Genomic DNA, 25,555 nt, shown 5'->3' on the forward strand with positions numbered 1-25,555 from the left:
GAGAGGTCGCGTACAAGAGCGACCAAACACAAGGCCGTCAGCATGAAACCTTGTTTGCTCGTCCGCTGTAGTAATTGGCAATAATAGTCATAAGATTGCGTCGATAGAACGTGTTCGTTTTCATGAACCTCTCAGGCACACATCCTAGAGGACCCTGAGCATTAGCCAGTTTGTTTCGCCACCGGGCGTCCCCCACGTCGGCCTATGTTCGACGGCATTTGAGAAGGTGCTGTACGTGATTCAGACTTGGTCATGAAGCTCTCTCGCTCTTTACATTTTCCGAGCGCTACCACCACCTCACAGCTTTAATGCCAAATTATCCAACCCTTAGCCGAAATGGGAGAACCTTAATTTTCCGCACAGACAAGCTGCCCCATCGGAGCACCTCCAGCATCCTATCTTTCTTCCGCGGCCGTCGTCCGATTTGTCCATGTAAATCGGACAACAGATCAAAGTTTGTCTTGGGACGACGGGCATCTCATCCTCATGCTCCATGAGGTCTTCTACAGGGCCCATTATATTGTTTAACCCTACTTTGTGCTCCGGAGTTATTTGGACGCGCATGTCCGAGTGCACAGTCCTCTTGCTAGAGAGAAATTCCCAAAGGCGAAACCTAAAGCAAGGTGTGCAAGCAAACAGTAAAAGTGGCGATGGAAGGAGCAGGTAACGGCGACTTTCTCCCGCGAAAACAGGGTTTGTCGCGTTGCTCGGACATCGATCAAAGTTCGTCGAATGGGGATCTGCAATGTTTGGAGTTGTCCCTAGTGGTGTCAATAAGTGTGCATGGCAGAGCGCCTCAATATCGCGAAAGAAAGCATAATGAGCGCGTGCAGAGCAATTCGGTGGTTGAATAACCTACTCGCACGCTCACCTGACCTCAAAGCATAAGCGCAGCTCGCGGAGGACAGCATGTCTTGGTGCAGGCCAAATAGTCCTATTTTTGCATCGAAAGACGGTCAGGTGCCAACAGCGTCGAGAATGAGCGCTTCGGCTTTTGGCGTTTCCTTTTGGCCTACAGCCGCGTCGAGGAGCTAAATTGGCACTTGAACAAGACAAGTCACGTGCAACATCTGGCCGTGGAGATGGCTTCGATTCCATTGCGCGAGCTACGACTGATGCCCAACAATGACGACCTCGGAGGGAGATGATGCGGTGCCGCCGCCCCCGGCAAAGCGGGCCAAGGTGAAATCGGAGACGGTGCCTGACGATGACCTAGCGCATCAAGACGTAGAGGCAAGGTCCACTCTTCTAGCAGCCGGTCGCATCTCGTCTTGGCTTTCGAGACAGAGGCACGACGAGTCTCGCCATGCCGTTGCCTGGAGCTCCGACAACCTCATTGCTCTCTCCAGCGGCAACAACATCGCCCTAGCTCATGTCTCCAAGCCTCAACGAGTCCATTCGCTCGCTTGCAAGGGCGATGGCGGCGCCGGGGATTTGGGTCCCAATGTGCTTACTTTTAGCCCGAGGGGAGACGCTCTCTTTGCCTGCCTCCCGTCCGGGCTCGCATACCTCTGGACAAGGGGTGCAGCGCTCAACCGTTGGAGACTCGTGTCCGGGAAGGCTATGTCGTCCCCCTTTCTACTCCCAGGCAAGGTTGTTGAAGCACAGTGGCTCGCACAACCGAGAAGGGTGAGTCACATGGAGAAGCTGCTGCTTTTGTCAAGCCCGCTGACAGCTCTTTTCTTTTTCTTCTGGAACGCAAGAGAGGCAAAGACTACAGAAGAACATACAGCTGCGGACCTCAGTTCTCCGCTGGCGGATCTTCAACCGAGGTGGCCCTGCTCACAATGTGCGAAGATGGCCACGTCGCTCTCATTCACGCCGATGTCCAAAGCCAACGCTTATCTTTGCATACGGTACCCATAATTCCGCCGTTGGGCTCCGAACGGGTCTCTCATGCTGCTGTTGGACTGGTGCCGGACGAGCCAAGGGCGGTACTAGCTTGCCGAGTCGCAAGGACGTCCAAGTCGATGCCGTCGGGCTCTGCGCCGGCCGATGACGCTCTTGGCATGTTCTTTCGCGACGAGGTGGCTTCGACGCCATTCCGCCTTGAGGACGGCCAAGAGAAGGTGCATCTCTTCGAACTCAAGATCGACTTTAATAGCCAAGGTGAGGATTCTGCCATCTGAATTCTTTCCCTACAAAGCACAATGACTAATTGCTTCGCTGAACAGAAGCGACTGTTGCGGCTCGACCACTGGCGCCAATCTTTGTTGGGCAAGAGCCTCTCCGAATGTTCTGGACTGGCACGTCGCCCCTCAACCTCGTCGTCGCCTTTGACTCGCCGACGGGCTCGGTCCTCAAAGCTTGGCAGCTCAAGCGAGGCCAGATCAACAAGCTCTCCGACGCCTTCGCTAGCCTCGAGGCTGCGAAAGCCAGGCCACTGGCAGGCTCGAGCACCGACGAAGAAGATGACAGCAACGAAGAGTGGATGGCCGAGCAGACGAAGTTCAGGGCATTGGAGAGGCGAAAGCTCTGCGAAGTGGTAGTGGCTTCGCACTCTGATCGCATTCTTTGCGTTACGGTTCCCTGGCAACAATGGCCTCTGAACGGTGACCAGACGTCGACGGCAGTAGAGCAGACTTGTGTGCTTGATAGCCTCACGTTTGAAGTCGCTGATGACTACGAGGCGCTCAAGTGCAAGCCCGCCGTGCAGTCACGTAAGTGCTCCCTTTCGTTGCAGTACAGGCGAATAGACTGAAATCAAAGCTTTCGATCCAGGAATGACACTGTCACCAAACGATGTCCTCGTGGCTGCTATTACCGCTGAGGGCCGGCCATCGCTGTTTAGATCATCGAAGGGAATGTGGGCGTCGGACAACAAAGGTAAGCTCTTTGGTCCTCCCTCTGTGCACGCGACCTCTGGCCATACGGGCTCATGCAAAATATTCTCTGCTCGGTCCTCGATCTACAGGACTGCTCTTGGTCCTCTCGTTTCTGCAGGAGAACGACTATGGCGATCTGTCGATGGTGTTGCAAGGCGCCGATGTCGTCAAGGACTCGGTCAAATGTTTTGGCATGGCCCAGCCACCCAAGGCTTCACAGCAACTCAGACTCCTGGAACTCAGGCTTGCTGTCGATGGATGCAGACGTAGCCGCCTCTTCTTGGAACTAGCTCGCTTCTTTAGGCTGTCAAGGGAGGCGAGGGTGCGCAACCACTATGACTTGGGTGAGTCGCTGCTGTTGTCGTGCCGCTTCACAACACAAAACTTACATTTTGCTCATCTGATGAAATTTTTTGATCCAGGGTCGGTACCGGCTCTCTTGGCCAGCATAGCTTGGTTGCACGCACTCGTCGAGGATCTCGCTCGGACTGCGTACCTCCTGTGCGATCTACCGTCAATTGCGAATGGGAGCTCGACCGATGCGGGAGCCGATGATGGCCGCAACGATGGAGAAAATGACACGAGGGAAGAGGAAGAGGACGCAACGGCCACCTCGGGCCGATTGCTGCTTGGTCTGCTCACGCTTTCCATTCCGCGCAAAGTCGTTGTGGATCTCACTCGGCGCGTCCGGGCCTTCCGAAACTGGCTCCTCGAAGTGACGACGACGGCCGAGGGCCTGCGGCCGCTGCTGGAAGACGAGGAGAACCTCAAGAGACAGCCGCCGACGATTGATGATGTCGTTGCGCTGGCGAGGGCGCAGCTGTGCGAGATAGAAGCGAGGAGTCAAGTCAGCCTCGATGGACTCGCGCTGCTGCTCGAAGGGGAAGAGAAGGGACAGAGTGGGGAAGAGGAGAAAGAAGCTTGGTATGGGCGGAAGAGGCTTTCGAGGGGTAGGCGGGCCGAGGAAGCCCTTGGCAAGCGAATCGTGCAAAGCAAGGGCACTGTCATCAAGGACTTGCTCTTGCTCTTTGTTGGCGACGAGGAAGAGGAGCGGCTCGGATCAGCGGCCGGCGGCGTGCCTAAGCCGAGCTGGTTTGACGATGAAGGCGGGCGACTATGGAGCGCAGCAGCACAGGACGCGACGAGCAGGCGGGACATCATCTCAAAGGCGCCCCTGCTCGACTATGAGCAGCGGCTCACCTGCATTCGCTGTGGAGGCCAAACAGCGCTGAGCGGCAGCATTGCTAGGGACAAGTGCCTCTGCGGAGGCGCCTGGTGGGCTTGAACAAGTAGATCTAATCAAAAACCCCAATTCATCTGTACTTTTACACAACATCTTTTCATCCGGTGCAGAATGATAATCTGACAAGTACTTTTTCTACCGGTCTTGCTTGCCCTAGTCGTCGATGAGGAAGGGGTGTGTGCTTTCCTTTTCCTTTGCGCGCGAGGAAGGCAGAGAGTGAGGAGCGTGTCCAGAATTCTCTAGTCCTTCTTGGTCGATGGGGTCTGGCCCTTTGCCTGGGCAAGCTCGTCTGCGAGTCGCTGGTACTCCTTCTGCTGCTGCTCCATCTGCTTCTTCATCGTGGCTGAGAGAGAAGAGAGAGAACAAGAGAGGGTCAGCCTTTTCTCTCTCTGTGATGCAAAAACACAGGTCAAAATGACGCACCAATGTCGGTCGAGGGCGCACCACCCTTTGCGCTTGCGGAGCCCTGGATCTGCTCGAGGCGCGTCTGGGCCTCGATGAGCTCATTGACGAGGCTGTAGGTCCTGCTGAGGATGAGGCTGCAGAAGAGGGTGAAGCCGCAGAGGTAGCAGTTGCGCTGCGCAAAGGCGAGCTTGATGAGCAGGTCGTGGTGCGCCGTGTCGCGCACGCCGAGCTGGTCCTTGGCCGCCTGCCGGTCGGCCATGACGCGGAAGAGGCGCTGGACGGCATCGACGAGGAGGACGCTGACGAAGATGATGCTGATCTTGACGCCGTACAGGATCTTGCCGACGATTGGGTTCTGTTGGCAGTGGGAATAAGAACTCAAAGGGTGAGAAGTAGTAAAGAAGGAATGGCAAATGGCTTACGTACCGTGCCGAAGAACTGGAAGAGGGCGCGACGGGCCTTGAAGGGGAGGGGCACAATTCTGTTTTGTCGAGCCAACGTCAGCTACAAAGATAGCACAGGGAGAGGGAGAGAAACAACTCACAGAGCGAGGAAGACAAACGCCTCCACGCAGAGGAGCATGAATGTGAGGGTGTAGTGGACAGTCATCTTTGGCTGACTTGTGTCGTTGCGGTGCAGAGAGGTGGCTGCTGGTTGTTCAGAGGAAGAAGAAACGAAGAAGTGGGCTGCGCTGTCAAGAAGGTGAGAAGAGTAGCGTTCTGAACACAGCCATTCTGCTTTGGCCTTGCCCTTTTTCGGCGGGCGCGTGCGCGTTCGCTCGCTCGCTAGCTACGTGGAGAAGCGATCGATGACTTCACTGTGCGTGCACGAGCCAGTTTCATTTTTTCTACTGTACCATCCGACGCGGGAACCCTTGGGCTTCGTCGCTGAGGAGCGAGGGGAGGAGGCACGGAGCTGTAATGTACGAACCAAAGATATGGGATAGCTTAGCACGATGAGCAGCCATGACCATCTGACCGTGCATCAACGAGGAGTGAGTGAGGGAATAGAAGGGGGGAAGACACCTGCTTGGTTGCAAGCTGACCGGCCGAGCGCAGAGGCACGGCGAACCTCTGAATGCAGAGGACAAGGAGGCTTCGTCGTCCTTCATTACGCCCATCCCTCACCTCTTCCACCGCAATCACGATGACATCATCTATGAGCCGTCCACACCGGCGACGTACGACGAGTGGAGCGTGAGCCTGGGTGTGGACGAGGCTGTGATCAGAGAGCAGGGCTGGCCACTCGGTGCCAGCCAGACGACAGTCAAGCTCGTCGATCTAATGGGCAACGAGGACGAGGTGGACGTGACGGCGGTGCTGGAGTGCGCAGGGAACCGGCGCGAGGAGCTGGTCGAAAGCGAGCATGGCAAGGCAGAGGGCATACAGTGGAAGGCTGGCGTCATCTCCAATGCCGTGTGGTCGGGTGCGTCTGTGCGCGTGATCATGATCATGATGATGGCTATTCGCGCTTCCTACTGACTGACAGACGGTCCGACCAGGTGCCTCGGTGCGCTCCATGCTGCTCCGCTTAGGCGTGGCCGATCCGTACGCCCTCCACGCCGACGCAACCCGGCTCGTACCGTCCGAGGAGAGCATCGCGCACGATGCGGCAGCCTGGTCGCGGGACCTGCATCTGCACCTCCTTTCGTCGCAGCCCTCATCGGAGTCCGACAGGCCGGCAGGCGAGCACTTTGGCGCTTCGGTCCCTCTGGCGACGGCCATGCATCCGAATCAGGCTTGCTTGCTGGCGTGGAAACACAACGGCACCGCCCTCTCGTGCGCCCATGGCTTTCCCCTACGTGCCGTGGTGCCCGGCCACGCGGGCGCGCGCTGGGTCAAGTGGCTCAGCGGGATGCGCGTGAGCAAGCTGGCCAACGACAGCCCGCCAATGAGACTCGACTACAAGATCATCGAGCCGCCGAGCGAGGGTGAGAAGGCATGGAGGGACGAGGTGATGGGTGTGCCACAGAGGCGAAAGGAGATCCTCGAAGCCGCCGAGCCGCTGCAGAGGCTGGGCATCGGCTCGGCCATCGACGAGCCAGTCGAGGGCCAGGCACTGCAGCTGGGAGGAGGAGGAGGAAGAGGAGGAGGAGGCAGCAGTGCGTGTGCCAGAGGCTATGCTGTCGGACAGGACGGATCGCCAGTGTCCGTCGTCGAGTACATCTTTGTCGCCGATCCGGGCCGGAAGCTGGCTTCGGTGGCCGATCTCCGCAACGCGGCGGATTCAAAAGGCGCCGAAGCATGGGCCAGGGCAACGACGGTCCAGATGTCGAATCAGCCCGATGGTGATGAACAGCTGGCGGCTCGCTTCAGCTGGGCATGGTCCATCTGGCATACAGACTTGCCCTGTTCGTTGCGCTCAGCGATGGGCGACGAGGGCGTCAATCGATATGCGCTAATCGTCCGGGCCAGTGAGTCACCTCGTTCCCTCTTGGGTATACGCTTCGATTCACTGACAAAACCGTGCACGTTTCCTGCAGCTACACAGGCGGGCGTCATGCAGGAAAGGGAGTCGCCGTGGAACATTCGGGGGTTTAAGACGCGAAGCTGGCCTGTCGTGAGGGGCCTGTCGCTGTCATAAAAAATAAGGCGGATTGTCATGTTACGTATGGGAATATAAATACAGTACATTGGCTGCAGTGCAGAGTCCACGTCACTCCTCTTCATCGCCCTCTCCTCCTCCCACCTCGACACCGTCAAGAATCTCCCCGGCTTCGCCGTCCTCGGCGTCGCCACCCTCCTCTTCTTCCAGATTCTTTCTCTTGTTCCACCTCCGCTCCTCGCGCTCCTCTTCGCGCCTCTTGCGTGCCCGTGCCATGCGGTCCAGGATCTTGGTCGCACTGTTGAAGATGCCCTGCGTCTGTGCGCCACATGCAAAGCACTTTGGGCTCTTTGCGTAGCGCTTGATGGCGCACCGCTGGCAAAAGTAGTGGCCGCACCTCGTCACCACCGGGTCCGTAAACGGCTGCCGGCAGATGAGGCAGGCAAACGGCACCTCCTCCTCGTCATCATCCTCCCCTTCGTCGTCCGAGGCCTGCCGAGCGGCCGAGTTGGGCAGCAGGTCGAGCTGCCACCCAGCGAGGTAGTCGGACCGGTCGTGGAGGAACTTGCATGTATCGCCAAAGCCACAGTACCCCGTCTCCTTGTAGTCCTTGCACACGTCCGGCTGGTAGTCAACGGCCGTGACGGTGCGCACATTTGTCGTCGTCTTGAGTGGACCCTTTGTCGTGGGCTTTGTGCCCTCGCGCGGCGTGGCCGTGTAGGCAGAGTAGGACGATGCGCCGCGGTAGATGCCGTCGTCGTTTGTCTGCTTGTCGCCGTCTCCCGGAGCTTCTCTGCTTTTGCTGCTGGGAGCATTCTCTTCATCGTCGTACCAGGTGTCGACTCTCGTCGCATCGTCCTTTGCATTCCTTATCCCCGTCGCGCCATTTGACGCGGATCGCACGACGCTGCCCACTGTGGAATCACCGTACCGATCCAGCCTTGCTTCCGAGTCATCGTCCTCGTCCAGCTTCATTCGCTTCGCCGATGCGAAGCCTGTCCGTTGAGCCAGCCCCCCACCGAGATTCACGGCTCTTTTCTTGTGCACGACCGTCGATGTTTCCTGTTCTTCAGCCGCCACCTCGGCCTCGTGCTGCTGTTGCTGTTGCAGGGAGGAAGGGCGCACACCTGTCCGGCCAGCAGCGCCCTTCTTCTTCTTTTTGAAAAGCGCGTCGCCTCCACCAGCGAGAGACGACGACGACGCTTCGGTGTCCGTCATGTGTAGAGAGTTGGCCCCTTGCTGGATGCTGAGTGCAGTGGTGGTAGTTTGAATAGATGGATTGCGCACTGGCCGACGGACGCTTCGCCACTTTTTTTTCCTAAACGCCGGTGCGAGAAGAGAGAGCGCGCCCGCGCGCGACTGGCGGGCCACGTGTTCGAAGAAAGTGGCTCTACCCTCCACCAGCACGGACCCTAAATCCCAGATTCTTCGTGTTTGCCGCGCAGCTCTCCAGACGAAGAACGAGAAGAAGAGGAAGAGGAGGAAAAGGAGCAACGAGATGGCGCCACCAAACTTTACTGCCAAGAGCCCAATCCCCGTCTATGCAGTCGCCTTGCCCCGCAGCGAGGTGATCCTGTATGCTGGGGGAGGAGGCCGGGGCAGGAGCGGCGTAACAAATGCCATTGTAGGTCTCTTCCTCTCTTACCCGTTGCTGTCGAGGTCGGAGAGGAGCTGACTGAGCTTGCGATGTTCCCAGCGCGCTGTCGAGGTCGTCAACGCCGAAAAGATTGTGGTTGACAAGGCAGAGATGAAGCTGAGCCGTGACGAGGACGCGCCGATGTGCATGACGCTCGCGCCCGACGAGTTCAACGACTGGGACGACGCAGACGACGAAGGCGAGGAATCGGTGAAACGGTCCGAAGTAGGAGCCAGTCAAAGAAAAGTGAGTTCTGTGTCAAGTCTCAACCTTTGTGACCATCTGACACATCCTTGACCAACTAGATTGTGTGCGGAATCAACTCGAGCGAGGCGAGCCTGGCCAACGGCGTGAACGACAACGTGCGCATGTTCGAGTGGAAGCGGACCGGTCCCTCACAGGCAAAGGCAGAGGAAAAGGCCGAAAAGGTCATTGAGACGGCGGCAAAAGAGGCGCAGGTGAAGGAAGAAGAGGTGCAGCACAGTCTTGGCCAGCTGCAGAGCCACGAGTCATTGTCGATCCGCGATCCAGAGCAGTACATTGTGAGTGTCCTTCATTCACTGGGTCGACTTGGCTACCAAAGCTGACGATCCTGCACAATTCAGAAAGTGGCAAGGATTTCGCCAGACGGGAACTTTCTCGCCGTCGGTGCCACGGATGGCCAGGTATGTGTGTGCAGCCCAGGCTCGCTTTCCCTTGCTCACACATTTGCTATCGACTCTGTCAGTTTGCGCTACATACCTTTCCTGGCCTCAACAAGCTTTGGTCCATCAATCCGACGGCATCGACAGAGGTTGTAGACGCCGACTTTAGCGCCGATTCTTCGCTCGTCGCCTTTGTCCTCGCTGACGTCGTCCAAATTTATCCCACGTCCAGCTCGACGGCAGCAGAGTCGACATCGTCGTCGAAGAAGGAGAGCGGCTCGACGCCCAAGGTGCACCAGACGATCCGGAATCCATCGCTCAAGGGCGCTGCTGCCTGCACCTTCCGCGGTGCTCGCTTTGGCAGGAACAATGGCGGCGGGCGCAGCGATCGCCTCTATACCGTCGTCAATTCGAGCCCTGAGCAAGGACTGGGGAGCAGCAAAAGGGATCGGGAACGGGCGAGGATCCGCAAGTGGTGCGTCCAGTATAATTGTCTCTTTCCCTCTGTTTTGGCACCCAGCTCATGCATAGTCTGTCTGCAGCTTCATCTCAGCATGGGACACAGGTTCGTGGGACCTGCTTCGGACGAGGCAGATTGCAGAGAGGCCTGCAACGGCCGTCGAGATGAGCCCGACGGGCCGACATGTCGCCGTGTCGACTTCGGACCTCTCGCTTCATCTCCTCAGTACACGGACGCTGCAGCCCGTGTGGACGCTCAGCGACGCCCACGCCTTTCCTTCGACCTGTCTGGCCTTCAGCCCGAGAGGGGACCGCATCGTGAGCGGGAGTGCAGACATGAGTCTGCGCGTCGTCACCGTCGACAAGAATGCCGAGTCGCGGCTCCTCAATGGGTGGCTCAACGGTGAGAATCTTCAAGTCTCTTCTTCTGATCCTCCTCTCTTCTTCTCTGCATTTCCCCCCTCGGCTGACGAGACCACTTGTGTCACTCTTCTGCAGGCAAACTCGCCACACTTATCCTCGCCATCTGTCTTGCCCTCTTGGCCGTCTACATTCAAAACTCGCTCGCGCCCGACCTGCCTCTCGAGGGCAGCGGCGAGGAGGAGTAGTGATATTAGCATTCTCTCCAAGGCCGTGTGTCTCGCAACGTGTGCTGATTGATCAAGAGAGAGGATGGAAGAACTGGTTCTGTGTGGGCTCAATGGCATGGGACAGTAATACTATACAGTGGTGTATGCTCTCTTGGGTGCGAGAGTGTGTCTATTGTGCGGGGTCCTCTGATGGCCCGGCGACGCTTCCCCTCGCCTCATCGAGCTTCTTGCCGATTGATTCGAGGTTCGACTGCAAGGCAGCCACGCGCCGTTGCAGTTCGTCGACGTCAGCTCCGCTTGCCTCGCCACCGGCCGGTGCGCTTCGCGAGAGGGCGAGGTAGTCGCGGACGAGCTGTCGGGCTTTGTCATCCTGCGAGTGTTTTGACGCGAGCTGCTCTGGCGGCAGGAGGCTGCGGCCGAGCTCGAGAAACGACGGCGACGACGACGACGACGAAGACGACGAGAGGAGGGCGAGGTCCGAGAGGATGTCGGCCTGCGAGAGCGTCGCAGCGCTGTCCGCCGTCATTTGCTGCGTCTCTACGCGTCTCGTCTTTCTGCTTTCCACTTTCGTCCCCTTCTTCTGAATGAGGAAGGGAAGACGCTGAAATGAGCGACGAAGGTCGAAAGTCGAAAAAGTGGGCAGGATCACGCGCGTGCCTGACAGGAGCCAGAGGCAAACACACACAGAGAGAGGCCGTGCGAGACGTGAAACACTCCTCTCTCGCGCTCAACCCCCGCAGAATACTTCGGACATGGCGAGCCGAGAGTCGAACCTGGAAGATGGCGCCGGGACGACAGCAGCAGCAGCAGCAGCAGCAGAGCAGATGAGGACGTCGTCCGAGTCGACGGCGTCGAGCCAGATGAGCAATCCGCGCCTGCGCCCGCCCAACCTGAGGCACAGCTCCGGCACCTCGCCCCTCGCCAGGGCCGGCATCAAGGGCGATGGACTGATGCTCTTCATCACCTGCTTTGCCTCACTCGGTGTCTTTCTCTTTGGGTACGACCAGGGTGTCATGGTGAGCATCTCTGTGGCCTCTGCTTGAAAAGCAACAGGAACTGACGGACGACCGACCCATCCCGCCCAATCGTGCAGTCGGGCGTCATCACCGGGCCATACTTCAAGGCCTACTTTCACAACCCGACGTCGTACGAGATCGGCACCATGGTTGCCATCCTCGAGATTGGCGCCCTCATCACCAGCCTGGCCTGCGGCACCCTTGCCGACATCTTTGGCCGCAAAAAGGTCCTCTTCTGGGGCGCCGTCGTCTTCACCACTGGCGGCACCATCCAGACGGCCACCAATGGCTACCCGATGATGGTGCTGGGACGCATCATTGCCGGCTTTGGGGTTGGTGCTCTCAGTATGATTGTTCCCACTTACCAGTCCGAGATCTCTCCCGCCGAGAATAGGGGCAAGCTGGCCTGCATCGAGTACACGGGCAACATTGTGGGCTATGCATTCAGCGTCTGGGTCGACTACTTTTGCAGCTTCTTGCCTGGACACTACTCCTGGCGACTTCCCCTCTCGCTCCAGGTCATCATTGGCCTCGTGTTGGCCGCTGGCTCGCTCATGCTTCCCGAGTCGCCCCGGTGGCTACTCGACCACGACCGCGACGAGGACGGCATGCGCGTACTCGCCGACCTGCACGGTGGGGGAGACCCCAAGGAGCCACGGGCCAGACTCGAGTACCGCGAGATCAAGGAAAACGTCTACTTTATGCGCAGCCAGGGCGACCGGAGCTACACAGCCATGTGGAAGCGATATCGGTAGGTCTGGACGAGCATCGCTATATGCGCGTTTACTAAACTGAGGGAGCGGAACCAACACAGATACCGGACGTTGATCGCATGCTCGAGCCAGATGTTTGCCCAGCTCAATGGCATCAACGTCATCTCCTACTATGCGCCGCTGGTCTTTGAGAGCGCTGGCTGGATCGGACGCGATGCTATTCTCATGGCTGGAAGTAAGTCATTGCGCTTTTCCTGCTCTCCTCTTCGGTCCTTGGCCGTTCCCAATTCTGGCTCACGCCACACCTCCTTGCAGTCAACGGCATCATCTACGTCGGCAGCACAGTACCCATCTGGTGGCTCATCGACATACTCGGCAGGCGCGTTATCCTCCTCTCGGGCTCCGTCGCCACCGCCCTGGCGCTCAGTGCCTGTGGGTACTTTCTCTACATCGATGTCAGCTACACGCCTCAGGCCGTTGTGGGCTGCGTCATCATCTTCAATGCTGCCTTTGGTGCCAGCTGGGGTCCCATTCCATGGCTGTGAGTGTGGTCGGTAGAAATGGCTTGCCGGATGCTGGGGCTGAATGGAAGGTGGGCAGATACCCGCCCGAGATTATGCCGCTGGCCTTTCGGGCCAAGGGGACCAGCTTCAGCACGGCCACCAATTGGGCCTTCAACTACATTGTCGGCGAGGCTACGCCCATCCTTCAGGAAAAGATCAAGTGGCGCCTCTACTTTATGCACGCCTTTTTCTGCCTCGTCAGCTTCTTTCTCGTCTACTTTTGCTATCCTGAGACCATGGGTGTGCCGCTCGAGGTGAGTCATGCATTCTGGCTCCCGCTGCTGTCAAGAAGAAGAAAGTGCTGAACTGGCGAATGCGGGCAACGCAGGAAATGGATGTGCTATTCAAGGACGCTGCTGGACCGATCCCGCAGGACGACGACGATGACGATGACGACGACGACGCAGACGAACGCCAGCGGCTCAGACCCGAGCGGACGTCGATCTCATCTGAGACGGGGACGAGCGCGGCCGACGGCACAGAAAGGCAACGGACGCTAAGACGGTCCATCTCGAGCCACCCGAGATTCATGTCCGAGGAGGAGCGCATCGCCAGGGCTGCCGCGGCAAAGGTGGCCGCCGAGGAGAAACGAAAATCGAGACCGCCGGGATGGGCCAGCAGGCTCTTTGGCGCGGGATCAGGGTCCTCGGCCGGTGCACCATCGGCACGGGGCCGGACAGACTACCAGGCAGTGGAGAGCGAGGAGCAGTAGGTCAGTCTGTCAATCCTTCGCGTTCTGGGTAAATTATCCTGGGCCCACGCTGACGATGATGCCAAATTTGCGCGCGCTCAGGAACGAGGCCCCGACTGGATCCCGCTCCGTGACAGACCGGGAGGGGTCACGGAGCATCCTCACGCAACCATCCAAGAGGATCGAGGCCGGGGCCAACCGTTCGAGGATTCACCGTCAGACGCCGACGACGCCGACGCCGACGCCGACGCCCACGAGGCGCGAAACGGACATCAAGAAGAAGAAGAAGAAGAGCAGCAATTTGTCATTGAGGATCCGTCATCGTCCTGAATTCTCTTTTTTACGCCCTCCCATATCCATTCGAAATACACTGGACCTCATTGGCCCGAGTCTAAAACAAAAATCTCCTCCAAGCCCGGTGCGCGGGCCTCTATCCATTTCCAAGCAAGAGGAATTTTTTGTGCTTTTGGGTTTTTTTTTTTGGTGCAGATTAGAGTGCCTCGGCCCATTGTCAAGGATTTAAGCACTCTCCTTGACGTTGCCATCTTCCCTCTCTCCTCTCTCCTCTCTCCTCTCTCCTCTCTCCTCTCTCCCTCTCTCCCTTTCTCCCTCTCTCTCACATTCTTCCTTCTGGTTCCTCTCCTTCTCATCCAGCAAAGCAGACATGGCCTGTGACAATTGCGACTGCGGACGGGGCGCGGGTGGCTGCTCGGGCGCCTCGGTCTCGCTACTGTCTAAGAACAAGCATCAGCAGCCTCGCGCCTCGTCGTCGGCGGAGAACACTCGACTGTGGCCGACAAAGACAGAGACTACCTATGGCGCCACTGACGCGCCCTCATCCTCATCCTCCTCGGCGACGGCGGCAGCCACTCCCGAAGAGGCAGGTCCCTCGTCGTCGTCGTCATCATCATCATCGTCGTCGTCGCCGGCACGGTCCAAGTGCGAAAAGCACAACGGCGTGCGCGGCGTCTGCTGCCGAGACCTCAAGCCAGACGACTCGCGGTCGCTCATCGATCCCGATATTGTGCGCGACGTCATCATCGGCCTCTCGGACGGCCTGACGGTGCCCTTTGCCCTCACGGCAGGCCTGTCGGGCGTGGGAAGCAGCAGAATCGTCGTCCTCGCCGGTCTGGCCGAGCTGGTGGGTGTCTCTCTCTTCCCTCTTTTGTTCTCGCCCAGCTGGAGACTGTCACTGACAAGGGCGCTTAACCAACAGGTTTCGGGGGCAATCTCAATGGGCGTCGGCGGCCTCCTCTCGGCGCAGGCAGAGGTGCAACACTACAAGTTCCAGCTGGCCCAGACGCAGGACCGCGTGGCGAGGAGCTGCTTTGGCGAGATGGAGCGCGAAGTTCGTGAGATTCTCGAGCCGTTTGGCGTCGACGAGAGCCTGGCCACGGAGATTGCAAGAAAACTGCAGGGCGTCGAAGGGTCCGAGCGCTCGAGGCTCGTGCAGAGCGGCGGACAGGACGGTGACGACCGGCTGTTGCCGCCACCGGCCACGTCGCCGAGGTGGATGCGCACCGACGGCCTCACGGGGCCAGAGAGGGGCCTCACGCCCTTTTTGCTCCGCGTGGGCCAGGGCATGGAAAAGGTCGAAGAGTCGCGCGTCTGGATCTCGGCCATTGTCATTGGCGCCTCGTACTTCCTCGGCGGCTTCATCCCTCTCCTGCCCTACATTCTCGTCGACAGCGTCCACGTTGCCCTGCTCTGGTCTATCGGTGTCACGGGCGCCATCCTGCTCGCCTTTGGCCTCGTCAAGCAGTACTGGACCGGAGGCAAGACGGATGCAAAGGGACTCATCTATGGCGCCACCTCGACGCTCTTTGTCGGCGCCGCCGCGGCCGGCAGCTCGTGGATCATCGTCAGGCTCCTCGAAGGGGGCAGCAGCTGAAGATGACGCACGCACAGCACACTCTTGCTTCTTTTTGCCTTTTCGTTACCTTTTAACTCGATACTCTCCTTGCAAGACCCAATCTTGACAAAGACTAAATCGTCATTCCAACCAACAAAAGAGGTCGTTTTCGTATGTAGTAGAAGAAGAGGGTTTCGTTTGGTGCTAATCGTATCGTGAATGAAGAAAGAGAGAAAACCAAGAGACGCGCAAAAGGGCTTGAGGAAGAAGCGAAGCATCAGAACGACCAAAAGAGCCGAGGCGAGAGTGGTGAAGAGGAGATTGGTGAAAAGGAGAGACCAGCTTCCTTTAGAACAGAAGAAACACAGGACATGGACAACGCTTCAACGCTGGATGACGCGTTCCGTGTGGACGATGACAGTGTCGCTTGGGATGCCGAGCTCGAGAAAGATACCGTCGACGGTCTCCTGCCGCTCTCCACGGCTGCTGTCTCGTCCATACTCATGGTGGCGAACCTCGTTTGCAGGCCGGCGAAAGCTGTCGAAGCGACCCGTCGCTCCCGGCCACGCCTTGTCGTCGCCGTCGGCCGACGCCGATGGAGTGATGGGCGTCAGTGGGACGGTGTTTGTCAGATAGGCCTGGTCGAGTGTTGGCATACTGAAGCTTTCGATGTGCTTCTTGCTGCACAGGGGAGCGAGACGCCGGTCAGCAAAGAGGTCCTCATTACAAAGTGTGTCATGCAGAGAGACTGGGCGCGGCTCATTCACCTAAGCTGCCCTTCTTCCTCCTCGGCCGGAGCCTGGACGCTGCTCTCGTGGCGACGAACGACTGGGTGGCCAACGGCCGCCTTTGCCGCCGCTCTCGAACGCGTCGAGAAAGGCGAGGCGACCACAGAGGCCCACCGCCGGTATTCGTTCATTGATTCGATATTGGTGCCGAGAAAGAGGAAGAGAACCAGCGCGCCACACACGCCGATCCACCGGCCCATTTCGAGGTCCTCCAGCAGCGCTGGCGTCAGGAGGCCGCTGGACTTGGTGTAGCTGTACGTCATGTCAAAGTGCCGATGGACCTGTAAATCCACCACTCCAATCTGGTCAGCTTCCAAAGGAACAAAACGGGGAAGGTAGAGAAAACGGCAGGGCCAGAGAGGCAACGCGGAGAGGCAAAAACCCCACGTCTTTTTCCACTCACACTATTCCAGCTGTCGTAAGGCTTGTGCGGGAGCGTCGTCTGATTACGGACAAAGAGATAGATGGAGACGGGCGTCCAGACGACAACCTGGAGACCCGACATGACGAGCAGACGCAGATACTTGTTGAAGTTGAGCCCGCTGTCCGACGAGGCAACTACGGCGGCAAATTGGCGACGGCGCAGCAGGAACCATCGGATCGTGGCGACTGAAAGGGCAAAAGGGAGATGCGTGAGTACATATGAAGCCCACTTGGAGGTCGTGTCCTGCTGCACAATCAATCGGCGACTCACGGGCATAGCCTAGGCAGCACAGATCCAGCACGAGAGGCCAGATCTGGTACAACAAAACGGCGGCGACGCTGGGGTAGATTGGAGGCTCGCATCCAAAGCCCTCAACAATGTCTAGGGTCGGCGATACAATTTTCGTGAGCCTATTAAGGCTGGTAATGGTCTTCGATGCGCGACTCACCCATGCGATGGCCCTGCACGACGAGGCGCAAGGGAATCATCAGCAGCGGAAGACCCAGGCCAAGGGCAATGTCAAGGACCAGAGTGTGTCGCCGGTCGGCATGCGACTGCGATACCTGCCTCGTGGCTGCGATCATTCGAACATGGTCAGACCGTAACACACTCCAAACGACGTGCTCATTCCGCTTTACACGACGCGCTACTCACACGCGATCGACTCGAGCTTCATCAGCAGTCTCAGCGATCCTGCGAGAAAGCCGACTGGGTAGACGTACTGCACCGCACCCGAGAAGTCGCACCATCCTGGACAGAAGTTGTCTGCACGGTTTCTGAAAAGCAGCGCGGTCGTGCCCTGAGTCAAGGAGCCGAGGGCGCCCCAGAATACCATCTATAAACACAGATTACCGTCAGCCCTGAAGCGCTTGCGCATTTACTGTAAGACGTGCAGGTCAACCATCTCGTCATATATGATTTGCCGACTTACAAGAAGGATCCCTGAAAAGTGATTTAGTTGCTTGAGCTCCAGCGTTCATCTAAAGCGTCGCCTGAGTTGCTCACCGTAATTTCCAGCTCTCAGATGCCATTTCGCCGGCAGCAGTAGGACGATAAAGGAAATGTAGGAGAATGTGATGAACGCGATCGTTGAGCCTTCAGACATGTTCACGACAAGAGTTGGAGTGGGCAGAGATAAAGATGGCAGGAAAGATGGCCTCTTATAACACAAAATCCATTAGTCGTCCTCTCGATGAGGACAAAGGGAAGGACAATGGGAAACTAAAACAATGGAGCCAGGCCACGCAACAAAATAATCTGGGTGTCTCGCGTGGCAACAACATTATCTCGAGAGGCATGTCGAAAAAAAAGGATCAAAAGAAAGCCATGTCGCACGGCGTATCGTGCGTGCGTCTCTTGCAGTCAGAAAGCTGGGAAAGAGCGTGTAGGGGGTTATTTAAATGATACTATTCGCCAAAGCTTTAGAAGGGGAGTAGCTAAGGGAAACAAGCAGAAAGAAGAAGGAGCAGAGGGAGCGATTCGACGTTGGCATCTTGCATATAAGGCTTCTGAAGAGGATTGAACGAATGTCGAGCCACGGTAGGGGATGTGATTCGGTTAATGACTTGGGAGAGATTTAAGAGACAGTCTTCTAGGTGAAGAAGTTGACGCTATGTAGCTAGCACTTAGACATCCATCATATCGATGAATACCTGAGTATCTGCAGACTAAGAGCGACCAACGGTCTTGCGACCAGGGAAGATCGTTGCTTCCTCCTTGACGGGCTTCTTGATGCCAAAGGGAGGATACTGCGTCCTATCGATGCTGTTGCGCTGGTTGATCTTCTTACCGACAGAATCTTCCGTCTTGTTGCTCGGCTTTTGCTCGTCTGTCGAGGTCTTGCGCTTGACGACCGTCTTGACCTTGGTAATCTCGCCATTGACCATCGTGACGTCCACAGCGTCAATGCCCTCCGGAATCGCCATCATGACCTTTCGAGCATCTTCGCTGAATTGAGTCGCATTGAAAATCTCTTGACCCTGAAGGCTCTGCTTCAAGATATTTTCTGTAATTGATAAAAACTCTCAGCGCTTTTCTTTCATGTTTGGTCCACGCCAGGTGGTGACTCACCAGCGGTGGGCTTGGCCATCAAGGAAGGCTTCTGGGTTCCGGCGGAAGAAACGCCGGCGCTGATCGCGGGGAAGACATTCTCGATACTGATCAGGCCATTAGGCTTCCGGAGGCAGCGGATGACACCTTGGAACATGCTGGACATTGTAGAGTAGGCTGGTTAGAAGACTGGTGAGATGACTGGTGAGGAAAGAGGGAAGAAGGAGGTGGAGAAAAATGAGATGATGTGCGGAGGAGAAAGGAGCTGTCCCACCGAAAAGTGCCTTTCTTATACCTTCATGGCCATGTCAGACCCTCATCACAAAGTCCTCGAATTTACGACGTTTTTTCCGCCTCAGGCGACAAGCAAAAGGCTGTCCATATGTAATCACGCAAAGCCCAACCCTTCCCACACCACTGTAGGGTCTGATCAAACGGAGCATTGACCTCTCGTCGCCTCGATCTTTTTGTCAAGTGGCTGCACTCCCCTCATCGCACTTTGCCGAACATGTCAAAATCTCATCATCAACTCTTTATTTCTTTCGCAGTAACATAGTTTCGCTCTCTTAGCGATCCTACAACAGGTGGGATCTGTCGTCGCCATCAGATCGTATGAACGTCTACGCAAATTCACAGGACTGATGTTAGAAAAGAAGAATCCCTCTCACCATCGTCGTGTCTCGACGAGCCAAGCTGTCAGAACCTCATCACCGCGACTTCTACCAGCCGATGTTCAATTTCTATCTCGGGGCCCTTCTTTAGCGTAGATGCGGGTCTAGTGGATAAGAGCAAGCATCTTTGGCACATATTGCTCGCTGCGCTCTTGGCGGTCCAAGAAGAGCCATTCTCAACCATTTCGACTGATGTGCAGCCACCAATGACGTGCATATGTGGTCACAGACTTACTACAAGTTTGTGCATAGGACGCCTCTTCCTTTGTCCTCCGCGCCATCCTAAATAAATATCCCCTTTGTTCCTTTCGAATCTTCAGTATAATTCGGTCTCGGGCGCGAAACCGCTCAGCTCCGAGGGATAAAGAATTACAAAGGGAGAGGTCGCAAGCCTATTTATCGTCCCGGCGAGCCTTCACAACCTCTTCACCATACCGTCACCTCAAGAAAATGACCTCGATCGCAACACTTGGTCATGTCTGCACGAGTTGCAACGTATTACGCATTCTCAATTCGAGTATCTGCAAACCCGTTCGTACAATTTTGGACACCTTCCAGCGACTCGTAAGGAGGTGCCGACAATTCACGTCCTACATCAAAGATCTTATCGCAACTACGTTACGGATCCCTCACAGGGGTGCGGTATTCACATCAACATGCAACTTGACGACCTTCCAGGAATGTCCCGCCTGTCGGAGCTTCTACTTCCAGGAGCGTCAATCGTCTCAATCAACAAGAGTCTCCAGAACTTTCACCAATACTGCCGTGTACCATTGCAAATTGCTGTGAGTCTTAGAGTTCCTGGCCTCTCGCCTTAATGAATTAAGTATTTGGAGCAGTCCGACAGCCTTCAGACCTCGCAAGCGCGAGAAGAGTGTTAAGAAGGCGGCGACAGACCGTCGAATGCTCGCGCTTGCAGGAAGTGTCTTCACGGAAGATGGTACAAGGCAGCTGCTTTTGTCAGCGGGTATCTACGCTTGAAGAAGCTGCAACTTTTCGGAGAAGTAGGACTTTTTTAAGGCGCTTGTTACAGCAAAAGGAAAAAAAAAAAAGAGTACCCACGTTGCGTCTTGACTACTTTTCTAATCCCCTGTCTTCTTTCCGCAATAACTCTTCTTAATGTCATTCCCAGGCTCTCTAATTTTCAACGGATGTTGTCTAGATTAAATGGAGGGCTCACGCCAGGTATCAGGTCTCTAGCTTGGTTGTGGTGTGAGTAAAACGAGAAAGAATGCTCGACTTTAAATATGTTCAAAACGCGACGAGTTTACTACTTTAATTTCCATAGCTCTATTCAAGTCCTAGAAACCACTTCTGGCTGTCACACCCTACACTTACACTCACCATGAAGCTCTCGCCGGTCGTTATCGATACGTGTTCTTCCTAATACGCGTGCGGTGCGAAGTATGGTGATCTCAGAAGACTTGAAAAGTGTACCTCGGCAATGTCGGTCAATCTATGGTGAAACGACAGACCGGCCGCGCGATCCGAACGCGAAAAAGCATCAAATTGAAGATCGAACGAATCTTAACGATCTCCTTCGGCATCGTCAGCAGTAGTGAGATGACTGACAGAACCGCTGACTTATGTAGCACATGCAGAGAGGTGATCTTGTTGCGCCGGTACATTTTGGAGGCCATTTTGCACAAGCTAGGCCGTTTGGAGCAAGACAGATAGAAGTCCACCAAAAACGCGCCGCGCACCTTCTTTCTGTTCTGTTCTGTACAGTATTGTACAAGCTGACGAACTCAGACATTAACTTGGCATCGGAGAATGTGGGATCCCTCTTTTTTTTCATCGTCCTCTTTGGCTTTCTATTGAAGAGGCGGGCAGCCGGTAAGTCGCATGGTGGTCTCATGGCCAAAGGGCTGTCCAGGAACCCTTTCCACGCGAACTTCTTTGGCTGCCCGCCTTCTTTGGTCTCTCATGTACAGCTTTCCTAGCAGCTGAAACGTGTTTATCATGCGGCAACATTAATGCCCAACCGCTTTCTGGGGACAGCATAGAGAAAGCTCACCACCGACGTCTGTGGAGGAAGGCATGTCCTACCGGACATTCGCGAGGCTCCCATCGTCAACTCTTCCACATTTGCGGCGCAGGACGACATCGAGCTGCGGGAAGACTTAAAAAATCCAGATACGCTACCCCAGAGACCGTCATCGACTATTGACCCGACGTCACCGCAGAACATGACTGCTTTTCAACGATACAACAGCAACGACTACAACTGGACTGCGACTCACCGCGGAGAGACTTTGTGTACTGGCGTGGAGAGAATCCCGTCGTCGACGTCGATGTCGTCTCGTGTCGAGGTTTTTGTCGAGCGCTTCTCGGCCAGGGATTGAGTGCAATTGGACATAACACTCCCCTCGCTCTTCAACAAGACTCGTCATCCTGGTGATGGTGTTCTTGATTGAAATCATCTCCTCCTTTCGCTTCAAATCGGTCATTCTTTTACAATTTTCCTTTGCGATTCTCATTCTGGGTCTATCTCTCGTCTTTTCGCCTTCTTCTGTTCATCATCGAATCATTATGATTTCGCGTTCACGTACGTTGCGCTTCACTTGCGACTAGGTGTGGCGATCTATCCACCTGAGAGAGGCCTCCCAGCCAATGACCTCGGCCTCAACTGTATCCAAGGCGTGATCGGCACCATCAAAGCACAGCATCCTGACGGCTGGCCCATCAGAGTGCTCGGCCCGCGTCGCTCGACGTCGGCCGATGAGGGCGTGATAGTAGAGCTTGCTCTGTGTCGGTGGCACGCGCTGGTCGTCAAGACCGACGAGCAAGAGCACGGCCGCTTTGACGCGGTCAACGTGCTGAATTGGCGACTTGGACTGAAGCACTTCGTACGCAGACTCTAGATTGGGTCCATAGCGTCGAAGAAAGCTGGGTGGATGCTCGAAGCGGAAATCCAAGCCAAGTTCTGAGTAGCACCTGAGCACGAGGAAGCAAAGAGGGGAAGAAGGGGGCGGAGGGAGAATACTTCGTGGTTAGCATAAGGTCAGGATGCTTTTGTTGCAAGAGAGCGGTGCAAAAGAGGCCGGCGATCAAAGCCCTGAGGCCATGGGTTTTGGACCTGCTGAGACTCACCAGTCGGGAATGTCCGTCGAGGGCTCCATTGTGCCGATGCTGACGACGGGATTTCTCATCACAGCTGCTTTGAAAACGTCCGGATGCTGACCGATGAGATGAGCCGAGAGGAAGCCGCCGTGAGAGCCTCCCATGACGATGAGCCTGCTCGAATCGACGAGACCTGGCTCGACAAGGTGTTGCTTCAGGGCACCGAGGCAGTCCTTGACATCGATATCGCCGCACCTGCCCAGTAGGGCATGTGCAAAGTCCTGGCCCCTCCCAAGCGAGCCTCGAAAGTTTGGCAAGACAATCGAATCTGCGGCAAAGTGCGACGGCGGGGAGCAGTTAATTAGGTGCGTGCGGGTCCCTGGGTGAGACCCCGAAAGGGAATAGGGCAAAGAAGGGCAACTCACAGTCGCAGGCGGCTAGTGCAGCCAACGCAGGGTTCCAGTCGGTGGTGGTGCCTCCATGCGGTCCGCCATGTGGGAACTGTAGCCGCGTCATGAAGAGAAGGAGAAGGAGATAGCGTGGTGGAAAGCAGGAGGTGGGCAAAGGGACCCACATTAGCCAAATTCAATGCATGCATGCAGAGTCGCTGGGACCGCCGCGATACTGGAGACGCACCAAAATGCCAGCTGGGGCCCTCTCTCTGTTCGCTAGCGACGAGGGGCGCAGAACAATAGACTGGACTCCAACGTGGCTATCGTTGTCTGGTCTTCCGGCTATCTCGCTTTCATCCGTTGACGGCCTCTGCTCCACGACACTAGCTTCGAGGCTCGAGAGCACATCGAGACCTTTCCATGTGACATACAAAAATGCGTCTGTCAGCACGCCTGTGGAGCTTGCCATCTGAGGTGGTCTCACCGTTTTTATGCTGATACGGCCCCCCGAGGTCTCTCGCCATGGTCCAAGAAACCTTTGCTGGGACAAGGTTCGGCCCATTGGTGGGAGTGAATAGCTGACCCACGAGCAGCTGCTGGGGTCTGAGCGGGCTGGAGCGGACGGCAACGATGAGGTGCTTTCCGTCAGTGCACAGGACAGTGTATGACCAGGGCTGCTCGTCGCTCGCCGAGGGTGGGGTCAGATCCTGAACGGGTTCTTCGGCGTCTCTATGTGCCGAAGATGAAAATGCAGAAGCAGGTGCGAGGCGTCTTAAGATGATCGTCTTGCGGCAACCCCAGATGGTTGAGGTGACGAGACCTCCATCGACTTGGCAAGTGCGCGGTAGCTGGTCGAGGTACAGGCCCGGCCAGCCGCTGCCGTTATCGGGCGGACGACTTTGAATTGGGATCTGCATGCGTATCTCGCGGCAATTGTCGTCTTTGCCGTCGTCGTCGTACGAGGCCAGGGCTGCGCAGTCGTTGTGGGCACCCGCTTCCTGATTTTGAAGCCAAACGATGGCAGTCGAAGGCGAATTGGCATTGGCAAAAATGCGAGGGGAGCGCGCGCTGACGCCCTCAGCCGAGAGACGAGTCCACTTGCCAACGGCAATACAAGTGTGTTTGTTTGTCGGCCGATTCTCATCGTCTCTTGAATTATCCAGGTATGCGCGCAGAATGGCCGCAGGACGGTTGGTGCAGTAGATGATGCCCAACCTGCGCCCGTCCGCCAGGAGCGAGTAGGCCGTGGTAATGATGCTCTCACCCTTGGCATCAAATACTGCCTGGCCCAGCAGAGGGTCCCTAATGTCTTGGCCGGCAGCCTTCAGCTCATCTCCGTCGACGGCGAGGCGAGCAACATGACCTGCCTTGCTGCTGCTGCCGCCCCCTCTCATCGTATTCGATGGAAATGTGGCCATCCAGACCGTCGGCCGGGTCCTTCCTCCCATCTTCTCGCCTAGACCGGGTCGGTATTCAAAGGCTTCGAGGCCATCCAAGCCGGGCTCTTCATGACTGTTTTCTTGGTTGTCCATCTTCTTTCTCTTTTCTGGCGCCCTTGCCTCGGCTGCGTAGAGAATTCGCTGCCCAGTGACGGGGCAGAGGGACAAAGAACCAAATGTGTCTGTGACGATACCTCACTGATCAGCATACGACCGCGTGGCAGCGATAGCAGGCAGGACCAACCATCGACGATAAAGGCGGCATGGATTTCGGTCACGTCGATCGCGCTCAGCTTCGTCTCGCGGTGCCACAGCTCGACGCTCCGCCGCTTTGTTCCCTTGTCCTTGTCGCCTTGGTCTTCGCGAAGCAAAGCCGTCCGGGTCTGTTTGAGGCTAGGGATAAATGCCGAAAAGATGGCCTTGATCGTGTCGTCGCCAGCCTGCACGGAGGGGCCCGGGGGGACGGCGCGCACTTGTACGCCTTCGCCAGATTCGTCGACACGTCCATGATCGTCTATGCTGCGGCCCGAGGCAGGAGAGGGTAAGTAGAGGAGAAGCTGCTGACGGGCTGTATAGCGAGAGAGTGTCGAATGGGAGCGCTGCGACAAGACGAGGCTGACGGCTGGAGAGGTAGCATCCCTGAAGTCAGCGCATCGTCCCGAGACAGAAGCGAGGACGCAAGCAATACGCACTCTTACTTTTCTCATCCTCATCGTCGGCGACTATTTCGGCAGACGACACGGTCGGAATCTCTGCCAGCGCCTTGTAGAGCTCTACCGCACCAGAGATGTCCATCTCCATGTCGACTCTTGTGAGGTACTACTGCTGGCGGCGTCCGTGCGAGCGGAAGTGAGATCTTTGCCACCCCTCTGCGACATCTTACAGTTTTCGGACTCGATTTATATTAATGCTCGCTTCTTTCAATGTTAATAATCGGGTGTTGGAGTCGTGGTATCATCAGAGTTGCAGTGTTGTGGAAGTGTATTTATAAGGAGTAGGATAGCAGTTTAAATATACCAATACTTGCTACTTCAGAGAAGAAAAAGGTAAGCCTTTCGAATGATGCACGAGGCAGCAACATGATCCGGAATCAATATGAAAAGGGGGGGGAGGGAGTTTCGAAACAGAAGTGGCCGTCCCAAGTCTGATCACAACCGCTACTACCGGTATCTCGCGGCGGGATCCCGTGACGAGACAGGATTGGGAAAGTGCTGGTGGACCCCTGGTCCGAAACCCATAAGGCAAGAACAATGATGGAGATGTCCCGTCATCACAACAGAGCGACATCCCTTCATTATTAGTATTCTCAGCTTCTTAAATGTTAGACTAAAAGTTAAATATTCGTTGAAAATTGATGCAGCCGCTCAGATCAGTGGTATTCTTCTTCTTCCGGACCCCACCAAGGCAAAGGGACTCTTTGTTCGAGGACAAAGGGACTCTCTGTTCGAGGACAATGGGACACTCTCTGTTCGAGGACAAAGGGTAGCTTCGTTCGAGGACAATGGGAAGCTCCGTTCGAGGACAATGGGAAGCTCCGTTCGAGGACAA

At 56.4% G+C, this 25,555-nt stretch overlaps 12 protein-coding genes across 12 annotated transcripts in view; 6 read left to right on the forward strand and 6 right to left on the reverse strand.

Moving 5' to 3' along the window:
• The first annotated feature begins 963 nt into the window (after window positions 1-963).
• FA10DRAFT_269635 (hypothetical protein) lies at window positions 964-4,239 on the forward strand. The gene is made up of 6 exons (XM_025522827.1): window positions 964-1,629; window positions 1,704-2,109; window positions 2,175-2,660; window positions 2,722-2,826; window positions 2,915-3,169; window positions 3,248-4,239. The coding sequence occupies exons 1-6, from the start codon at window positions 1,126-1,128 to the stop codon at window positions 4,108-4,110; spliced, it is 2,619 nt and encodes an 872-aa protein (XP_025374236.1). The 5' UTR covers window positions 964-1,125; the 3' UTR covers window positions 4,111-4,239.
• Window positions 4,168-5,444, reverse strand: FA10DRAFT_269637 (hypothetical protein). Its single transcript, XM_025522828.1, has 4 exons — window positions 5,018-5,444; window positions 4,900-4,954; window positions 4,492-4,828; window positions 4,168-4,411 (listed from the first exon to the last, which is right to left on the reverse strand). The coding sequence occupies exons 1-4, from the start codon at window positions 5,080-5,082 to the stop codon at window positions 4,308-4,310; spliced, it is 561 nt and encodes a 186-aa protein (XP_025374237.1). The 5' UTR covers window positions 5,083-5,444; the 3' UTR covers window positions 4,168-4,307.
• FA10DRAFT_289124 (molybdopterin binding oxidoreductase) lies at window positions 5,429-7,056 on the forward strand (the record flags this gene model as incomplete). Its single annotated transcript, XM_025524262.1, has 4 exons — window positions 5,429-5,467; window positions 5,532-5,898; window positions 5,975-6,886; window positions 6,956-7,056. 4 exons carry the CDS (start codon window positions 5,429-5,431, stop codon window positions 7,054-7,056), a joined length of 1,419 nt encoding a protein of 472 aa, XP_025374238.1.
• A 5-nt stretch (window positions 7,057-7,061) lies between these two features.
• Window positions 7,062-8,251, reverse strand: FA10DRAFT_269639 (hypothetical protein). Its single transcript, XM_025522829.1, has one exon. It carries the CDS (start codon window positions 8,233-8,235, stop codon window positions 7,129-7,131), a length of 1,107 nt encoding a protein of 368 aa, XP_025374239.1. The 5' UTR covers window positions 8,236-8,251; the 3' UTR covers window positions 7,062-7,128.
• Window positions 8,252-8,481: 230 nt separating this feature from the next.
• Window positions 8,482-10,490, forward strand: FA10DRAFT_269640 (WD40 repeat-like protein). Its single transcript, XM_025522830.1, has 7 exons — window positions 8,482-8,641; window positions 8,714-8,899; window positions 8,959-9,195; window positions 9,259-9,318; window positions 9,381-9,772; window positions 9,840-10,159; window positions 10,255-10,490. The coding sequence occupies exons 1-7, from the start codon at window positions 8,516-8,518 to the stop codon at window positions 10,362-10,364; spliced, it is 1,431 nt and encodes a 476-aa protein (XP_025374240.1). The 5' UTR covers window positions 8,482-8,515; the 3' UTR covers window positions 10,365-10,490.
• Window positions 10,491-11,059: 569 nt separating this feature from the next.
• FA10DRAFT_269642 (hypothetical protein) lies at window positions 11,060-13,517 on the forward strand. Its single transcript, XM_025522831.1, has 6 exons — window positions 11,060-11,362; window positions 11,440-12,113; window positions 12,177-12,310; window positions 12,391-12,616; window positions 12,676-12,892; window positions 12,967-13,517. Exons 1-6 carry the CDS (start codon window positions 11,099-11,101, stop codon window positions 13,348-13,350), a joined length of 1,899 nt encoding a protein of 632 aa, XP_025374241.1. The 5' UTR covers window positions 11,060-11,098; the 3' UTR covers window positions 13,351-13,517.
• Window positions 13,518-14,254: 737 nt separating this feature from the next.
• FA10DRAFT_223283 (membrane fraction protein) lies at window positions 14,255-15,208 on the forward strand (the record flags this gene model as incomplete). Its single annotated transcript, XM_025518576.1, has 2 exons — window positions 14,255-14,470; window positions 14,546-15,208. Coding segments are annotated over 2 exons (879 nt in total), but the record flags the coding sequence as incomplete, so codon positions are not given.
• Window positions 15,209-15,944: 736 nt separating this feature from the next.
• Window positions 15,945-17,518, reverse strand: FA10DRAFT_256326 (fungal pheromone STE3G-protein-coupled receptor; the record flags this gene model as incomplete). Its single annotated transcript, XM_025519801.1, has 7 exons — window positions 17,399-17,518; window positions 17,325-17,335; window positions 17,048-17,228; window positions 16,842-16,967; window positions 16,664-16,774; window positions 16,373-16,578; window positions 15,945-16,250 (listed from the first exon to the last, which is right to left on the reverse strand). Exons 1-7 carry the CDS (start codon window positions 17,496-17,498, stop codon window positions 15,945-15,947), a joined length of 1,041 nt encoding a protein of 346 aa, XP_025374243.1. The 5' UTR covers window positions 17,499-17,518.
• A 542-nt stretch (window positions 17,519-18,060) lies between these two features.
• FA10DRAFT_281838 (hypothetical protein) lies at window positions 18,061-18,635 on the reverse strand (the record flags this gene model as incomplete). The annotated part of the gene is made up of 2 exons (XM_025523721.1): window positions 18,464-18,635; window positions 18,061-18,398 (listed from the first exon to the last, which is right to left on the reverse strand). The coding sequence occupies exons 1-2, from the start codon at window positions 18,606-18,608 to the stop codon at window positions 18,061-18,063; spliced, it is 483 nt and encodes a 160-aa protein (XP_025374244.1). The 5' UTR covers window positions 18,609-18,635.
• A 748-nt stretch (window positions 18,636-19,383) lies between these two features.
• On the forward strand, window positions 19,384-20,426 carry FA10DRAFT_192708 (hypothetical protein). Its single transcript, XM_025518383.1, has 3 exons — window positions 19,384-19,644; window positions 19,749-19,898; window positions 19,961-20,426. Exons 1-3 carry the CDS (start codon window positions 19,564-19,566, stop codon window positions 20,231-20,233), a joined length of 504 nt encoding a protein of 167 aa, XP_025374245.1. The 5' UTR covers window positions 19,384-19,563; the 3' UTR covers window positions 20,234-20,426.
• Window positions 20,427-21,476: 1,050 nt separating this feature from the next.
• On the reverse strand, window positions 21,477-24,976 carry FA10DRAFT_281839 (alpha/beta-hydrolase). The gene is made up of 7 exons (XM_025523722.1): window positions 24,700-24,976; window positions 24,252-24,629; window positions 23,053-24,189; window positions 22,813-22,982; window positions 22,602-22,677; window positions 22,207-22,504; window positions 21,477-22,050 (listed from the first exon to the last, which is right to left on the reverse strand). The coding sequence occupies exons 1-7, from the start codon at window positions 24,806-24,808 to the stop codon at window positions 21,684-21,686; spliced, it is 2,535 nt and encodes an 844-aa protein (XP_025374246.1). The 5' UTR covers window positions 24,809-24,976; the 3' UTR covers window positions 21,477-21,683.
• A 340-nt stretch (window positions 24,977-25,316) lies between these two features.
• Window positions 25,317-25,555, reverse strand: part of FA10DRAFT_192956 (hypothetical protein) — an 806-nt gene continuing 567 nt past the window's right edge. Inside the window, exon 3 of the mRNA XM_025518385.1 lies at window positions 25,317-25,555. This exon is cut by the window's right edge and continues 1 nt beyond it. Coding sequence (XP_025374247.1) covers window positions 25,372-25,555 — 184 coding nt within the window. The 3' untranslated portion in view covers window positions 25,317-25,371.

The sequence above is a fragment of the Acaromyces ingoldii genome, assembly GCF_003144295.1.
Source record: "Acaromyces ingoldii strain MCA 4198 unplaced genomic scaffold FA10scaffold_8, whole genome shotgun sequence".
NCBI lineage: Eukaryota > Fungi > Basidiomycota > Exobasidiomycetes > Exobasidiales > Cryptobasidiaceae > Acaromyces > Acaromyces ingoldii.

Excerpts from the sequence above, each read along its gene's own strand:
- FA10DRAFT_269642 (XM_025522831.1), top strand. The coding sequence starts at position 11,099 with ATGGCGAGCCGAGAGTCGAACCTGGAAGATGGCGCCGGGACGACAGCA. Across the intron at positions 12,114-12,176 it reads GCCATGTGGAAGCGATATCG|ATACCGGACGTTGATCGCAT; the intron begins GTAGGTCTGGAC and ends GAACCAACACAG. Across the intron at positions 12,617-12,675 it reads TGGGGTCCCATTCCATGGCT|ATACCCGCCCGAGATTATGC; the intron begins GTGAGTGTGGTC and ends GAAGGTGGGCAG.
- FA10DRAFT_269637 (XM_025522828.1), bottom strand. The coding sequence starts at position 5,082 with ATGACTGTCCACTACACCCTCACATTCATGCTCCTCTGCGTGGAGGCG. Across the intron at positions 4,955-5,017 it reads GCGTTTGTCTTCCTCGCTCT|AATTGTGCCCCTCCCCTTCA; the intron begins GTGAGTTGTTTC and ends TCGACAAAACAG. Across the intron at positions 4,412-4,491 it reads TGCGCCCTCGACCGACATTG|CCACGATGAAGAAGCAGATG; the intron begins GTGCGTCATTTT and ends CTTCTCTCTCAG.
- FA10DRAFT_269639 (XM_025522829.1), bottom strand. The coding sequence starts at position 8,235 with ATGACGGACACCGAAGCGTCGTCGTCGTCTCTCGCTGGTGGAGGCGAC.
- FA10DRAFT_281839 (XM_025523722.1), bottom strand. The coding sequence starts at position 24,808 with ATGGAGATGGACATCTCTGGTGCGGTAGAGCTCTACAAGGCGCTGGCA. Across the intron at positions 24,630-24,699 it reads TGAGGATGAGAAAAGTAAGA|CCGTCAGCCTCGTCTTGTCG; the intron begins GTGCGTATTGCT and ends CTACCTCTCCAG. Across the intron at positions 22,505-22,601 it reads TGCACTAGCCGCCTGCGACT|ATTCGATTGTCTTGCCAAAC; the intron begins GTGAGTTGCCCT and ends ACTTTGCCGCAG.
- FA10DRAFT_269640 (XM_025522830.1), top strand. The coding sequence starts at position 8,516 with ATGGCGCCACCAAACTTTACTGCCAAGAGCCCAATCCCCGTCTATGCA. Across the intron at positions 9,196-9,258 it reads GCGATCCAGAGCAGTACATT|AAAGTGGCAAGGATTTCGCC; the intron begins GTGAGTGTCCTT and ends TGCACAATTCAG. Across the intron at positions 10,160-10,254 it reads CCTCAATGGGTGGCTCAACG|GCAAACTCGCCACACTTATC; the intron begins GTGAGAATCTTC and ends ACTCTTCTGCAG.
- FA10DRAFT_192708 (XM_025518383.1), top strand. The coding sequence starts at position 19,564 with ATGACCTCGATCGCAACACTTGGTCATGTCTGCACGAGTTGCAACGTA. Across the intron at positions 19,645-19,748 it reads ATTCGAGTATCTGCAAACCC|GGGTGCGGTATTCACATCAA; the intron begins GTTCGTACAATT and ends GATCCCTCACAG. Across the intron at positions 19,899-19,960 it reads GTGTACCATTGCAAATTGCT|CCTTCAGACCTCGCAAGCGC; the intron begins GTGAGTCTTAGA and ends GCAGTCCGACAG.
- FA10DRAFT_269635 (XM_025522827.1), top strand. The coding sequence starts at position 1,126 with ATGACGACCTCGGAGGGAGATGATGCGGTGCCGCCGCCCCCGGCAAAG. Across the intron at positions 2,110-2,174 it reads GATCGACTTTAATAGCCAAG|AAGCGACTGTTGCGGCTCGA; the intron begins GTGAGGATTCTG and ends TTCGCTGAACAG. Across the intron at positions 3,170-3,247 it reads GCGCAACCACTATGACTTGG|GGTCGGTACCGGCTCTCTTG; the intron begins GTGAGTCGCTGC and ends TTTTTGATCCAG.